The 16,276-nt window shown below is 23.3% G+C and overlaps 2 protein-coding genes across 2 annotated transcripts; both read left to right on the top strand.

Moving 5' to 3' along the window:
* The first annotated feature begins 1,961 nt into the window (after window positions 1–1,961).
* On the top strand, window positions 1,962–7,171 carry LOC132918447 (gastric triacylglycerol lipase-like). The gene is made up of 8 exons (XM_060979669.1): window positions 1,962–2,039; window positions 2,334–2,523; window positions 4,402–4,531; window positions 5,457–5,706; window positions 6,070–6,216; window positions 6,347–6,431; window positions 6,550–6,692; window positions 7,025–7,171. Exons 1-8 carry the CDS (start codon window positions 1,962–1,964, stop codon window positions 7,169–7,171), a joined length of 1,170 nt encoding a protein of 389 aa, XP_060835652.1.
* A 2,775-nt stretch (window positions 7,172–9,946) lies between these two features.
* LOC132925836 (gastric triacylglycerol lipase-like) lies at window positions 9,947–16,207 on the top strand. Its single transcript, XM_060990200.1, has 8 exons — window positions 9,947–10,033; window positions 10,428–10,617; window positions 12,228–12,357; window positions 12,807–13,050; window positions 13,378–13,527; window positions 14,347–14,428; window positions 14,576–14,718; window positions 15,426–16,207. The coding sequence occupies exons 1-8, from the start codon at window positions 9,947–9,949 to the stop codon at window positions 15,564–15,566; spliced, it is 1,167 nt and encodes a 388-aa protein (XP_060846183.1). The 3' UTR covers window positions 15,567–16,207.
* The last annotated feature ends 69 nt before the right edge of the window (window positions 16,208–16,276 follow it).

Genomic DNA, 16,276 nt, shown 5'->3' on the forward strand with positions numbered 1-16,276 from the left:
ACTAATTTAGAATAATACAATAAATAGCAAATATCATAGTAATTAATAAATTGAAAATTTCTAATAAATTAGAAATGACATTGATCAATAAATCGTAATTTTTTAAGATATATAAATATAGTAATTAATTTCCGACTCAATTATAGTCTTAACTTCAATAAACGTTATCCTAAAAGTTATTTAAATTCTTATGATTGCAGATGATACAAAAGTATTTAGTGAAATTAGAAACATAAAGTTGGTGCTATTAAACTGCAGTTCGGTTTAGATGATATTTATGGGTGGTGTCAAAGTAATGATTTATATTTAAACTTTAAAAATGTTTCATTTGAAAATAACGCTTATTCAGTTTGACTATTCTTTAGGAAATAATAATTTATTGAGAGTAACCGAATACATGACCTAGGAGTAAGGTTAATATGACACTTTTTTTTAATGGTTATATATATCTTATTAAAAAAATTAGGTTTCCTGCTCATGTGCACATTTTAGTGATAAATATTCATTAAAATCATTAAATCAGTCAACTGTCATTCTTATTTTGATTATGCACTCCTGATCTAGAATCCATATTCAAAAATAATAACATTAAACTAGGAAAAAATTCAAAATAATTGTATTCGATTCTTATATTATCAATGTTTTGGCTATAGAACTCCACATTCGAGCTACGAAGTATAGAAACAGCCGTTTTTAATATTATTCTAACGCGTGGACAGCGTTTTTTGAAATAAAACTAAAATATTGTATAAATATAATAAATAATATGATTTATCGCCCAAAATACTTCAGAACATAAATTTTAAAATTAGTCCAAAGAATTGTTGTAGTAAAACTTATTATACATTTAAAAAATGTAGCAATGTCATAAATTATGTGTTTATGTTATATTCGCCGTCGAATATTCTATATAGCTGGTAATTATGTATGAAATATTGATTTTTTTTTAATATACCTCTAACAGAATTTACAATTCAGATTTTAAAATGTATATTATAAATAATTGGAAATCAATTTATATGTTACGATTTATAAGGGAAAACATAAAAAAGAGAATTATATAAAGTTTGCATTTACGTGCTTTTTTGATTTGATTTTTTTTTAATTATTGCAAATTATTGTACAATTTATTATTATATATTTATAGTTAGAATTTGTATTTTAAAACATTAAATTTTTATATCGTAATCATGCTATTATAAATAATCTATCATTTTATAATAAAATAAACATTATTTATTCAAATTCCAGCCATAAACTTGATAACTTTTTAACAATTCATTTTTAGTATTTCTATAAAGATTTTCAACCGTAACTGTTCATAAATTAATAGCTTTTAATTTTTGTACACTGAATTTTAACTTTAAAATCATTAAATATTATACATATATCAATTACAATTTACCAATTTAAATAACATTACTTTAAAATTTTACACGGATATAAATCAAATTTAATAATTTAACCAGCTAACAAATATTAGTTATTAATAAAAAAGTTAGTTAGTTTTCATAAAATAACAGGTTTTTTGACTTATATAGAGTATATATTTATACGTTATAGTTATACATATATAGCCACCAAATATTGTATAAGATTTTAGATTATTTAATAATGTGTAGTACATATTATACAAAAAATAAGCTCGCTAAGTTTGGAATATTAAAAAAAAAATAATCGTTAATGAAAAACTCATGTTTTTATTACTTTACGGTACTTAATAAATTTGTAATTAAATACTCTACTAATGCCCTTGAGGGTCTCATTGAGAATGTATACTTAAGAGAAACCAATGTATTTTATTCTTTCAATTCTCAATTTTAATAAATTTTTAATGCACATTTAAATATCACATCGCGTAACAGAATTATTTATTTTTAACATACTAATAATAATGTATTGAAATAGGTATTACTACTTATTTTATATTTTAAGAATTCGTGAATTAATTTTAAAATAAAATGAATATTTATAATATATATTTTTGGGTAACTATTCTATATAGTAGTACACAATATTTTGTGTCATCTAAAGAAACCGTAAGTACATTTTTATTTAGTATAGACAGTAATATACCTAATACATATATGATATGCAATACAGCCAATAGCCAATAGGTATCAATTTTTTTAACGTAATGCGTTGCATTTAATCTCTTTAAAAAAACTTAAAATATTTTGAAAAATATGTGCACACAGAAGCAAAACTTAGCAAATATTAAAAATTATATAATATTAAAAGTATACATTTTAAAATATTGTATGACATAAAATGTTTTTATGGTGTAATAATTAAATATAACTAAACCAACACTTTTATTTTTATGTTTAAAGTGGGAAAAAATCAAAGCCAGTGGATACCCTCTTAAGATGTATGAATACCAAACTGAAGACCATTTTATGTTAGGTATGGAACGAATACCATATAGTAAATATGGTAACAAAACAATCGGTAAACCAGTTATCTTGTTATCTGGTATGTTCGCCACATCGATTGTCTACGTTTCACATAACAAATCACTCGGTAAGTAATATATTTATTAATTATTATATTTTTCATGTTTAGAGAGTGCATTATTGTTGTATTTTTTAAAACATGATGGTAAAATTTATTTTAATTTTATACAACAATAAGCGATGAATGTATACTGTTTTTACAATTTGTGTGGCTTTTTTTTATGTCTGATGTTACCTTTATTAGCAGTAAAAATGATTCAAATGATTCAATCATGAACTTTGAGTGGTTTCTGATAAAAAAAAAATAAATTAAATTAAATTGAAGAGGCTACAAGTAATTAGGTTCGCTAAATTTTCAAAATTAATCTGGAAAAACGAAAAATAAATAATAATTAGGAAAATAAGGGCATATTTACATAAAACCAAATTTTAACACAATCGATTTGTATTTTTGTTGAAATTCAAAACTAAATATTTTTAAAGACTTGATTTTTTAACAAAATCTTTATGACAGCATTTTCTAGACCCGATATCATTTTTAAAATATTTTATCTGTTTTTGGGTTATTAATAGACATTTTAAAATTCACGTTATTAATATATGATAATTTTATGGATGAGTTTAAAAGATATTAAGTAAAATAAAAAAGTTCCTCAATAGTTGTTCTAAATATACTTAATTAAAAAATATCTAAAATAAAGTTACAATTTTTTCCAAACATTTCAAGTTCAAGATTTTATGATATTAGATATTTAAATGAAACGATTTTAGTTATTTTGATATAATCAAAAATGTATTATTTACAAAAACAATGAATATTTTAAAATATTTATATTAAATTTAAACTACTTATACGAGTATAACAATTTATTCACACCGTTCTACAGTAAGATTAACTTATTAGTTAATCATAATAAAATAATTATTCATTAATAAAATATGAGTGTTTTTTATTTTTGGTCAAAAATTAGTTTAACTTACCTAATTAATAATAGAAAAATAAATCACTAACAACAATATAAATATATAATGAAATATTTAAATATAGGTAAATAAAATACACGATGACAGACAGTCTGCTGTCTGCGGTCAGAATCGTTTTACGTGTGCAATAATTTATTATTGAATTAATATTTAATACATCCATTACTACAGTGACCTACTCGATGATACTTGACACATATATTATAAATATTATAAAACTGTGCAATTTCTCTGGTTCTTTTTTCAAACTATCTTTTAAATATTTTTCCAAGTATATAAACCTTGTCATATAAAATACAAAATTAGCTTTGATTACATTATAAATATGAATTTAGTGTGTTCGTTTTTAATTTGTTATTCGTTTTTAACCTACTTTCCTATATTGTTTTTGTTTTATAATTTACTACTTTGTCCCTTTGCCTTCCAGAGCAAATAATAATTACCAAACCCTTAGTTTTGTAAAAAATCTCGAATGTTTTATCTACATATTTTTTTATTTTTCAATACTCGTAGATTATTAACTATCTTTTTTCATAATTATTGTAATTATTAATATTTATTTTTTTATTTTATTTTGAGGGGGTGGGAGGGTTAATTATACATCAGTCCTAAACAAAATAATACAACAGTTTTTTTAATTTATATTAGAGTATCGTTAATACTATTATAAATGTATAATTTATAACTTTATAAGTACCTATAATTATTATTACGAAACATAATATAAACTTTGATAAAAACCATTCGATATCAAAAACATGAAATCTCTTAGTTTAAATAAATTTTCTTTTCACAATAAAACAATTGCTATACATATTATCAAATATTTATACAGACATGAAGGTTTGAAACTAAACTTAAAACTATTTCAACATATTCATTTCGCCATCAAATTTTGTTTATATATATAATATATACCTATATATTATATTTTTTATTTATGATAACGTTTATCATTTAGGTTACCTGCTATCAGACGCAGGATTCGACGTTTGGCTTTTCAATTATCGAGTTACCGGTATGTCCAAAAAAATTAAGGATCCTAGAACCGGAATTGTACCTAAATTAAGTAGCTTAAATTGGGATTACAGGTGAGATCGAAGTGAAGTATATTATATACTTAATATTATGATTATAAATTATAAATTAATAGAAAATTTGATTGAAATAATCATGAAGTAATTTTTTTTGTTTGAAATTAACATGTTCAAACTGTTATTAATATATTCAACGCGTATGTTCAACTTAGACTATTTTCCGTATAATAATATATAATTAACGTATATTAAAGGTAATTAAAAAAATAAAAGTCATATTTGTAACATGTTTATTGCATGATAATGTGATATAAGTCATATCATTTTTACTATTATAATAGAAATGTTTTAATAATACTGAAAATCTAAATAAGTAGGTATTATTTATAAAAAATGGAGTCGTTAGTTATAAAATAACAACAAAATATAATAATTCCAGTGATTGAAGTTTACAAAATGAGTTAATAATATTTAGTATATTATAAATAATTGATGGTTATTTATTTTTATTAACAAACTCAAATCTTCGTAATTTCTAACTATCTAACTAATGAAAATTTTACATAGGTACATTTTTCTATTATTATTAATTAAATCCAATTCTTTAGATACGATTTTTACTTGGGAGGAGGTATTTATTTTATATTTTATTTATTAACTCGTGAATAATTTAAAATTAATTAATCATATTATTGCTCATCATATTATTTAGAATTACATAGATTTTAATAAAAAAAAGTTAAAAATACATTTTGTATTAATTTAAGTAGTCAATAATCAAAATAAAATAAAAGTCAAACTTTTATGTTTTATCGATATACGTACTATTTGGAAATTTATTATTATTGAAATTTTAATACATACTATATTTATAAAGTATAATGATTATTTTGATTCTATTGGAGAATTTTGAACCCCCTTACTCCCATAGCTAAAGTCCACTGGCTACTGATTATATGACATATTATATTGATTTCAGCTTTCACGAGTTAGCTATTTACGATTTACCAGCCGCCATTGACCTAGTAATATCTGTGACTGGGTATTCTAAAGTTGACGTTGGTGGTGTTTCTCTTGGAGGAACTATACCACTAATTACATTATCCGAGAAACCAGAGTACAATAAAAAAGTTCGAAATATGATCCTGATGGCGCCAGCAAGTAGAATGGGATCTTCATATAAGGGTGCACCGTACTACTTCGTTAGAACAGCTATTCGGCAATTCTTAGTAATAATTTAAAAAAAAAAATAATTTTCATATTTTATTTGTCGTTATTTTTATTTTCTCGCAATTTAACGAGCACGTTATCTGGCAAAAAATACCTACCCTGCAAAATATTATTCATATTATTATGCAATTGCTTTCTTTCTATAGTTTCAATTATATTAAGTCCCAATAAATTACATAAAATACTGAAATATTCTCTAACGTGAGCAATTTTTTTTCAGTGAATAATATTATTTATCTTTTTATAATCTAAATATAATTGGAAAAGCATTGAAATAACACAAAATAAAAATATGATATGATTTGTATTGTTGTTGATGATCAAATATAGTACACAATACTATGATAATTGTTATTTTTTAGAAAACCGATTTCAAATTTCGTTATATATCACTTAACAATGATCCGGATAACATCGCAGTTGGACAATTGTGTAGAGTTAAAATGTTTGGATTTATTTGCATTCAATCAATGAACATTATACAGGGAATGTATAATCCTCTTCACGTAGTATGTATCATAATATTATAATATCTTCTATTAAGAGAAACATTTATCTACACATTTTTAAAAAGTTTAATATTTCAAGATAATAAGCTTTTCATTTTAATTCGAGAATTAAATGTTTGTCTTTGTTTAGGAACCAGTCATAGACGTATTTACAACTTATCCGCAACCCACATCATTAAAGACGGTTAAACACTATTTTCAATTATTGCTATCAGGTAAACGGTGGCTATATAAACTACGATTTGCATATTATATAACTTTGCAATACGTAATATATTATAACTTAATAAATTGAGTTAAGACCAACAATGTATTTTATTGTTATTTCCATAGGTCGTTTTACTAATTATGATTATGGACCAATTGGAAACATGCGGCATTACCATTCTAAACAAGTTCCAGAGTATGATATCAAAAAAATTACAGCTCCAGCTATAATCTTGTACTCGAAACGGGACAACCTTGTACCTCCTCAGGTAAACAAATATAATAATTAAATAACATAAAAATACATGTACTGTACAGTGTACATATTTTCATCAACAGTTACGAGTAAAGGTCTCTTATTGGGTAATAATCAAATCCTTTAATATTCGGATTGTGATATATTAATAATTTTATCTATTATTGAATAAAAAAAAAATGCTTAAGTCACAGTAATATAGATGGTATATCTCCTATTATGGCTGTTACGCACGCGATGACCTGTACAATACGTGTATATTATGTAGATAAGTGAACTCGAGTTATAATATCATATTTTTATATTTGAATATTATGTAATATATTCTATGTTTATTAATTTCAGGACATCAAATGGTTACTGAACAATTTACCAAATATTAAGAGCACACTTTACATCGATAAAATACCTTTTAGTCATCAATCTTTTGCGATGGATAAAAGAGCACATTTAGTTATTGGTCCATACATAGTGAAGCAATTATCATCATAACATCATACTCAAAAAAAAAAAGTTTATTGAATCCAGTGAAAACGTAATCCTCACGTGTGAAGATGTATTCAATTATATTTATATAAGAAATAGTTTATATAGTAATACGAATATAATTATTAAACATCATAAGTTAGCTGAAATATTTTAATGTTTATGTATTTAAAAAAAAAAAATTAAATGATACTTGTTAAAAATGTATTAGTTATGCTTTTTTCAATAAATTGATTCGTCAAAATATTTTATTATTTTTATTCTATAGATCAATTATTAAATTAATATATTTAAAATCAAATAATATTATAACGTTGAAAAATATTTGATTGGTGTGATAATTTACATTATAATTTTATAATCGTATATTTTGTCATAAAGCAACATTGTAAATTGTTATCAAATATTAATTTAATTATTGCCTACACAATTGATTATATTAACTATGGTTTAGACCGTAGGTTTTATAACTTATACAGTTATACCTAAGTATTTGTACAAAGATGACATACATTTCTTCAAATAAAAAATAAATACTTACTTATTGTATTTAGGTTTACTTTAGTTATCTAATTAATAATGAAATTATTACTTAACTAAAATTCTTCTGACATATTATAGTGTCATAATATTATTATCATAAAAATCAGTTAAAGTAAAAATAAAATTGATAATAATATAAATGTGTTTTTTCTTGCTTTATGATATTAAAAACTTTACAACTTTACAACTTTACAACAAAACTTACATGTAAATAATAAGATAACTCATCAAAGCGTTGTGGTTTTACTTGTCAAAAACCATTAAATAACAAATAAAGAATATTGTATTAAGTTTTAAACTTTTTGACTTGTTAAAACATCTAAAAAATTTAGAAATTCAAATATCTATAGTAATACAACAATTATATCATAAATAGAGAATGTTAAAATAAGTGATTACTGAACATTTTAATTCTATACAGTTATACTATGTATTTTATCAAACATTAGTGTTTCATTAATATTCCTGTTTTTCTTATTTTTTGTTAACTTTTCCCAATTATAAAAATAAGTATTTACAAAGTAAAAATCTCAAAGAGTTCTGCAATACTCATTTTTCTATATTAAAAAAACGTTAAATGTCCAATTTAAAAAAACAACAAGAATTATGTACAATTATTGCTCTCCTCGGAATCTACGTTATGTGTGTTCGTATACATGCACTATTATCTACTAAAACATAAAATAATGAGATCAAATGTATAAAATGTTGAAAAAAGGTTCTTTGATTATATTTGTTCGAAGTGGATCTTTGTCTATCAGAAAATACTAAAAATTAACATTTGGTGAACATTTAATCGCCTACGGGTACTTCTTTATGAATTAAACTACAAAAAAAAAAAATTATTTTAAATTAGTGTCACGTTAATATTTCCTTTTATATAAGTAGGTACAATTTGATACCATGAACCACCATAAATTTTAACATTTAGAACAAATCTACTACTTCAAAACTTGATATCAGACTCGAAAATACTATAATATACTAATTAAACCATTTTTTTATTAAATATTGTTGATAGTAAAATTATTCTTATGTCAATAGGAAATCATAATATATGTAAGGTACGTGAATTGAATTATTGATCTCAGATAATTATAAAATTATCATTTTTAAACTATTCGTTGAAAACGCTGAACACACTAAAGATTGATTTTAAATGTATTTATTTATTTTTTCTGTTATTATCTGACTGACTGACTGAATATATATTTTTCTTTTTAGTTTAAAAATACTATAATAATTAATTCAATAACTTATTTAACATCATTTTTCTATCAAAAAAAGTTTTGAAATACCAGCAGATTAAAGTTTCTCGAAGTATGAAATTATTTGACATAAAATTTCCTGGTAGTGCTCGATGAAAATTCTTTGTGAAAAATGTCCTATCCCACAAAATTGGTTATTAATGCATTTTCGTGAAACATATAGACATTTATTTTTTTCTTAACAGAATACAAAAATATCATAACACATTTTTCTTCGAAATAACGATCAAATCTTTAAGCGCTGCAAAATGTTCAAGCATTACTTATTCAAATATAGCATATTTTTAGAACTTCTTAGAAGAATAGGTATAATAAATTTAATGACCTAAATACGCTATTATTTGATCATATAGACTTTGTTGGGTGAACTTAAATGTTTGGCAATGAATAATAATTATCTTTTATATTCCGTTTTGTATCGAAGAATATTACCTTCGTTATAAATCAACATATCCATCACATAATTATAACTTTAATTAATATCCATCTAATTGAATCAACAAACGAAACAAAATGTGTTTTCATAATTCAACACTACAGCAATTAAATGGTTTATTAATTTCAACAATTTTTATTTGATAGTTTTATATTATATTTTAACAATCGTTTAATTAAGAATCTATCACCTTGAGTTTTTGATATGACAGCGTATGAAATTAAACTTTGTTAACGAATGGCTTTGAAATCGGCACTATACTGTTATTTATTTTACTGCTTTATATTTTAATTACGTCAGAAAATGAATTTTATTGCATGATATCCATAATATTTTACACATTTATACATTAACAATAGTTTAATGCAATCAATCTCTCGTGTATATTCAGCTATAATAATATTTTTCATTTATTGTACATATTATAGTTATAAATTTTAATCATAATCAAACAAAATATTAAAACTAAACTAGTCGGAAACAAATGATAGATTCCATACTTCTAGATCTGTATTTGTATTTATTAGATATACAATGGGTCTACATAAGATACCTTATGTATTAGCTTGTACTGTATTTTTAATATACTCACAGTTACATTTAGTTTCCGCTTTCTCAACTGTAAGTATTTTATGAACTATTGCACTACCTAATTTATATTTATGAATAATCTCTAACACTATAAATTCAAAACAAAATATCAATTTAATAATTTTTTATCAAACTGATGTCTACTATGTTAATTTATGTTATTACGTAATCTAATTGTAGACCTAAACTAAGTACAGGAAATAATATTGTACTGCACGTATACCGTATATCACGATATACTTAATGTAGCTATAAATGTTTAACTCTTTGTGTCGTAATCATGTTTTCAAATTTTAATCGTATTAGAAAGTTATTTCAATACATTTGAAAAATTGATTTACACATTTAAAATTTCTTAAATATTACATTTTGTTAGGATAAATAAATATTTGAATTATTTTATGTTATTTTATTTTCATTTAAGTCAGATCAAATAATCGGTAATGGATATCCAGTAGAAACGCATGAAGTGGAAACAAAAGACCATTTCATGATAGGTTTGGAACGAATACCATATAGTAAAAATGGGAATAAAACAATCGGTAAACCAATTGTTCTTTTACATGGTTTATACGGGACTTCGATGTTTTATACGCTATCCAATAAATCTCTCAGTAAGTAAATGTTTTGTAAAATAATAATATTAGATAATTCGTAAGTTTATTTCGTATAATGAATTGTTGATGGACACTAATCCAAAACGGTCATATTAAGTATAGGATTCTTATAATAATTTGAAATTTTGAGCACATTACCGTCTCCATCAATAACAAAAATGTATAGGACATTTTGAGATGAACTGACGTGAATGACTAAACCATACTAACTATAGTTGCTTTAAAACAGTTTCAAAAAAACGAATAATTCAAAAATTTATGAAGATTTTTCTCTTCACAAATGTCAATTATTTCTTCTTCGATATTATTCCCTCGTAATCCTTATTGTTATAATATTATGTATTACCTATATTATTAATTGATATAATATTGCATAGATATTAAAGCAATGTGTAATTGATTTACTGATATAGGTATTATATCTATTACTGAGTAACTGAGTTTATTTTCAACTAATAAACTAAAAAATAATTAATTACTATAAATTACATTTAAAGCCATTAATCTAATTTGATATAATATAATATACCTAGATATTTTTGTTTTTTATATATTTATATAAAATTGGTTATCACTCAAAAATACGTCAAGAGTTAAACGTCGAAAGTCAATAATATGCAATCGTAATATGTTCAGGCATTGGAATTTTATTAATCCTCTATACAAAACTATGCAGAAAGTTATAAAAATAAGAAAAAATAAACATTTTTATTACTAATAATATAATATCTCAAAAGCCACAAGTCTCAATTTAATTTTTAAAAAGTATTTATAATTTTAATTCATCATAAATAATATAATTTTTATCTAATTGTATGTAATGATCGTTATTTTTACTGATTCAGTCAAAAATAAACAATTTGGAAATAATTTTAATAATATATATTATATAATCACTCCTTTGGCGTGTTCTTATTATTTATAATTGTATTTTAATTTTATTGTTTGGGTATACCATATATAAATAAAATAATATAACCAACGGAAAATCAACTAAAATGATAATATTTAGAATTTGTTTTTCTTAGTATCATAAATATTTTACTTTTTACTGAACGATTATTAAATGAATCATGTTAATATTATGATATTTTTTTAATAATAAAATTATTATTTAGCTTTATGTATGAAAAACCTTCAGTATTAAATGAAACATGCGTCCACGCACATGCGATCATTTTATTTAATCCATTTTAATTATATATTATTTGTTATTAGTGGCGGTAGAGCGTTTAATATATCTAAAAGAAATACGACTAAATATATAAAAACTTATTTATATTAACACGATTTCGTTTTTCCAACATCGTCATAAAAAATATACAAAAAACACTCAAAATCGGAATCTATGTACATTATACATTTAGAGCCCTAGACCAAATGATGCACTTTAGAGCTATTATTATATTAATCCTATAACGCATAAAAATATACTCTTAAATTCATAATTACTTAAATAGTTTGTATTATTACAACTTGCTTTTTAGGTTAAGACTACGATAATATTAAGAAAACATTATGCATATCATCTTACATACAGTCATTCTTAAAATTAATTAGATATTAATTGCATTCACTAACTATACAATGATATTTATTAAACATAGGTTTCATGTTATCCGATGCCGGTTTCGACGTTTGGCTACTCAATTTTCGTCTAGCCGGGATGTCTAAGTACATAAAAAATCCGAAAACTCACGAGGTTACTCCATTGAGAAATGCTTCGTGGGATTTCAGGTATGTTTATTTTTTTATGATGGTAGCGATATTCTAGTATACATAAAATAACAACATCCCTATTTGATTCTTTTATGCATCATATAGTTTATAGTTATAACCATTTTAAAAATACCCAGATACCAAATCAAATGATCAAATTAAAGTAAAAAAAATCATATAGGTACTTGATGTATTCCATACTATGGTGTTATGTTAATTATTCATCACGAGAACATACGTTATTACAACATTTTATTACAAATAAACTATTCTTAACTATTATTGGATGATCCACCCTATCAACATAATGCTATTTATTTATTTAACCATTTAGCATATGTATTTAAATTATACAGTAGTTGTATTGTATCGGTAGTATAAATTATAATATCTGCAATTATTTTCAAAATTGTATTACACATATCGTAATGATCAAATTAAAATTAATGATTGGATATATATTTAAGCTTTGACGAATTGGGAGTATATGATACGACAGCTGCTATTGATTATATCTTAAACAAAACTGGATATTCTACACTGCACATGGGTGGTTATTCTTTCGGTGCTACCATATGTTTGATTGCGCTAGCCGAAAGGCCGGAATATAATGAAAAGATTGACAAATTAGTGTTGATTGTGCCAACGGCCAGGATGAAGTACTATGATCGAAGGCTTATCATTTTAAAGAGATTTCCATTTTTATTCCACGTAAGAATTAAAACCATTAATATTATACACTTATTACAACCGCTGTATCAAAGTTTAAAGTCGAAGATTATAAATATTTTTTTAGATTAATATATTTGATTGTACCTGTAGTTAAAATCAAATATGTATATTCGTAATTTCTGTCATATCTAATGACACATTCAACAAGCTTATTTTTTTTAATACATAGCTATACTATTGGCTTATCAGTTATCCAACTCCTCTATTATTTGTTAACGAATGATAACATTGATAACTATTTAAAATATAGTTAGAAAAGGTTCATTTAAGTGATGACATTATAGTAAATATTGTGTTATTTTTAAGAGAACTTTGAGAGGAAGAGAATATGTACCAAAGATGAAACATCCAGACGAACAATGGTTTGGGCACCAATGTAAAAATAAAAAATACATGAAATTATTTTGCATTTTTGCGATGGATGTATTACAAGGCAATTATTTGGCGATAGATTACGTACGTAACAGATTATTTTATTATTATTATACAATAATAATTAATTTGTCAAAAAAAATATATTTAACAGAACAATTTATATATTTCTATAAAATGTTTTACAAGTTACAATACTTTAATGAATTATTCTTCATTTGTGACTTTATAAAGTATTATATATTATTATATTGAGTACCTGTATTAGTTATTATAATTCAGTAAACAACTAGGTTGCTTCATTGCTGTAAATTTTCGATTTATAAATAGAAATCATTCAAAGCACCGATTATAATAGTTGTATCCTAAAACCTAAACACCAATGTCAACATATTATTTATTTTAAAATTCTTATCCACACATTTCCTAGTAAAGACATGAAAACAATTTAACTTATTTCAGTCAACGGCATAAGTAAATAATATTTACTTGATATATGATAATAACATTCGTGTCAATAATATAATTTAGTTATTTTCTGAATTATTTCGTACTAGATTCTTTAATTAATTCGTAATGATTCATGACAAATCTTTAGTATAAGATAAATGTAAAAATATTTTGTTTTCTGACATGTAGAAAACACAATAAAAACTTTTCAAGCATCGATACTTAGGTACCTAATATCTTATAGCCGTTTCAATCATAGACAAATAATTAATACCTAAGCGGCTAAGCATAATGTAACCGATTATAATTTTGATTTTTGTCGTTTCCACACGTTATAGGTAAACCATACGGTACTTATACAGGTGTTCATATTATTATATTTTAATATTTCATATAAATACCAATGAGTTATTTTCTGTAGTTTTAATTGTGAACGATTTTATATTTTTTTAGTCAACCATAGATATCCTGAAAACATATCCTCAGCCAACGTCCGTCAAAGTAATGACACATTATTACCAACTTGTACTAGCTGGTACGTATAACAATTGTTTTTAGTTGCATAATTTTCAAAATAATTATTAATTTACTCATAAATAATGTCTAATATTACCTATAGGAGTAATACACTATAATAGTCCTTATAGACAGCAATAATATTTTTTGATACATTTTTTTTCAGATTATTTCCGAAAATATGATTACGGAAAAATCGGTAATATCAAACATTACCAATCTAAAACACCACCAGATTATGATTTATCTCAAGTAACAGCTGCTACGTATATTTATCATTCAAAATACGACGTTATAGCTCCGCCAAAAGTAAGAAACAAAACGAAATGTACAAGTACTTAATACTTTTTTAAAATATAACTATTACTTAGATATAATTTAATAATTAGATAGGTATAAGTACAACATTATTGTGTATTGAAAATTGAAATCAAAGACTCTCTATTATATTGTTAAAATGTATAACAGTTAAAAAAAAATAATTCGTAGATAAACAAGTAAAATAATTAACGCTTTACAAAGACATTATTCCAAAAACCGCGGCGATAAATGGTAAAAGTTTAAATTTTATTATTTAGAACAGTAAAACAACCATTTACCATTTTACTCATTAGAATAACTTACCAAAAAACTTTAAACTATTTCAAAGCAAAACATATTATTACAGTGATTGTAGAAATTCTGTATGTAGAAGTAATATAATATGTACTAATATAATTTTGAAATTTAAAGTATTCTGTTAAAAAAGCTACCCACCAACTACTTATTAACATTTTGTATATATTTTATTTGTGTCCTGTTTGCGTATTTTTAGGCATTTAAATATAAATGACAAAAACAATATTTACATTTTTACAATACCTAATATTATATAATTTATAATAAATTATATTATAATTATTTTATACATGATTAATACCATAGAAAAATTTAATTTTAAAAATTTAAATGTACTATAATCATTTATATACCTAATTCGATACTCATTATAATATATATTTTTTTTATTATTTTAGGACATAAAATGGTTAATACAGAGATTGCCGAACGTAAAAAACGTTACTATGGTGAAAAAATTCAGTCACATGGGTTTTGCTACTAGCCCATATTTGAGACCCATTAACATGATAATAGTTAAGAATTTATTGGAAAATTAATAATTAAACATAATATTAGATCTATTTTTTATAGAGATTAAAATAAATTTCACTGTCGGATTTTAAGACACCATGTACACAATTATCCAATTATAGTTAATATATACCTAGTTCATCGATTTAAACAATACACTTAATTGAAAATTAGTAAATCTGTATAGCATTTAAACATTTTTATATATTTAATATATATTTAATGCGCTACACAAACATCTGTTCGTTATTTATATTATTGTAAATTTTTAGTTTTTATAGATCAAATAGATTTTTGAGGTTTTTAAAAAAAATAATTGTTCAAGTTTATACTAAGTATGTATAATATAAGTTATAAGTTAAAATGATAATAATAAATTGCGTTTGCGATTCAAATAGGTGCAAATGTTACGGTGAACTCAACCATAATACCGATTAAGCATAAAACAACTTTCTTAATCTTAAGACATGATTGAGATTTATTTTGGTATATCGTACATAAGTTATATCAATAATGGTTATACACTGTAATTAGTTATACACTATGGATATCTATATATATATATATGTTATATCATACTATCATAGCAACTTCTAGTTAAATTTTAGCATTTGTAGCTGGTTAATTTTAAAATGTAAAAAATTAAGAAAATCTTTTCATTCCATTCTTATCTGCATTCTGCACTATTTTATCTATTATAATTAAAATAGTACTAAAAAATTAAGTATAATAAAGA

Source organism: Rhopalosiphum padi, chromosome 1 (assembly GCF_020882245.1).
Source record: "Rhopalosiphum padi isolate XX-2018 chromosome 1, ASM2088224v1, whole genome shotgun sequence".
NCBI lineage: Eukaryota > Metazoa > Arthropoda > Insecta > Hemiptera > Aphididae > Rhopalosiphum > Rhopalosiphum padi.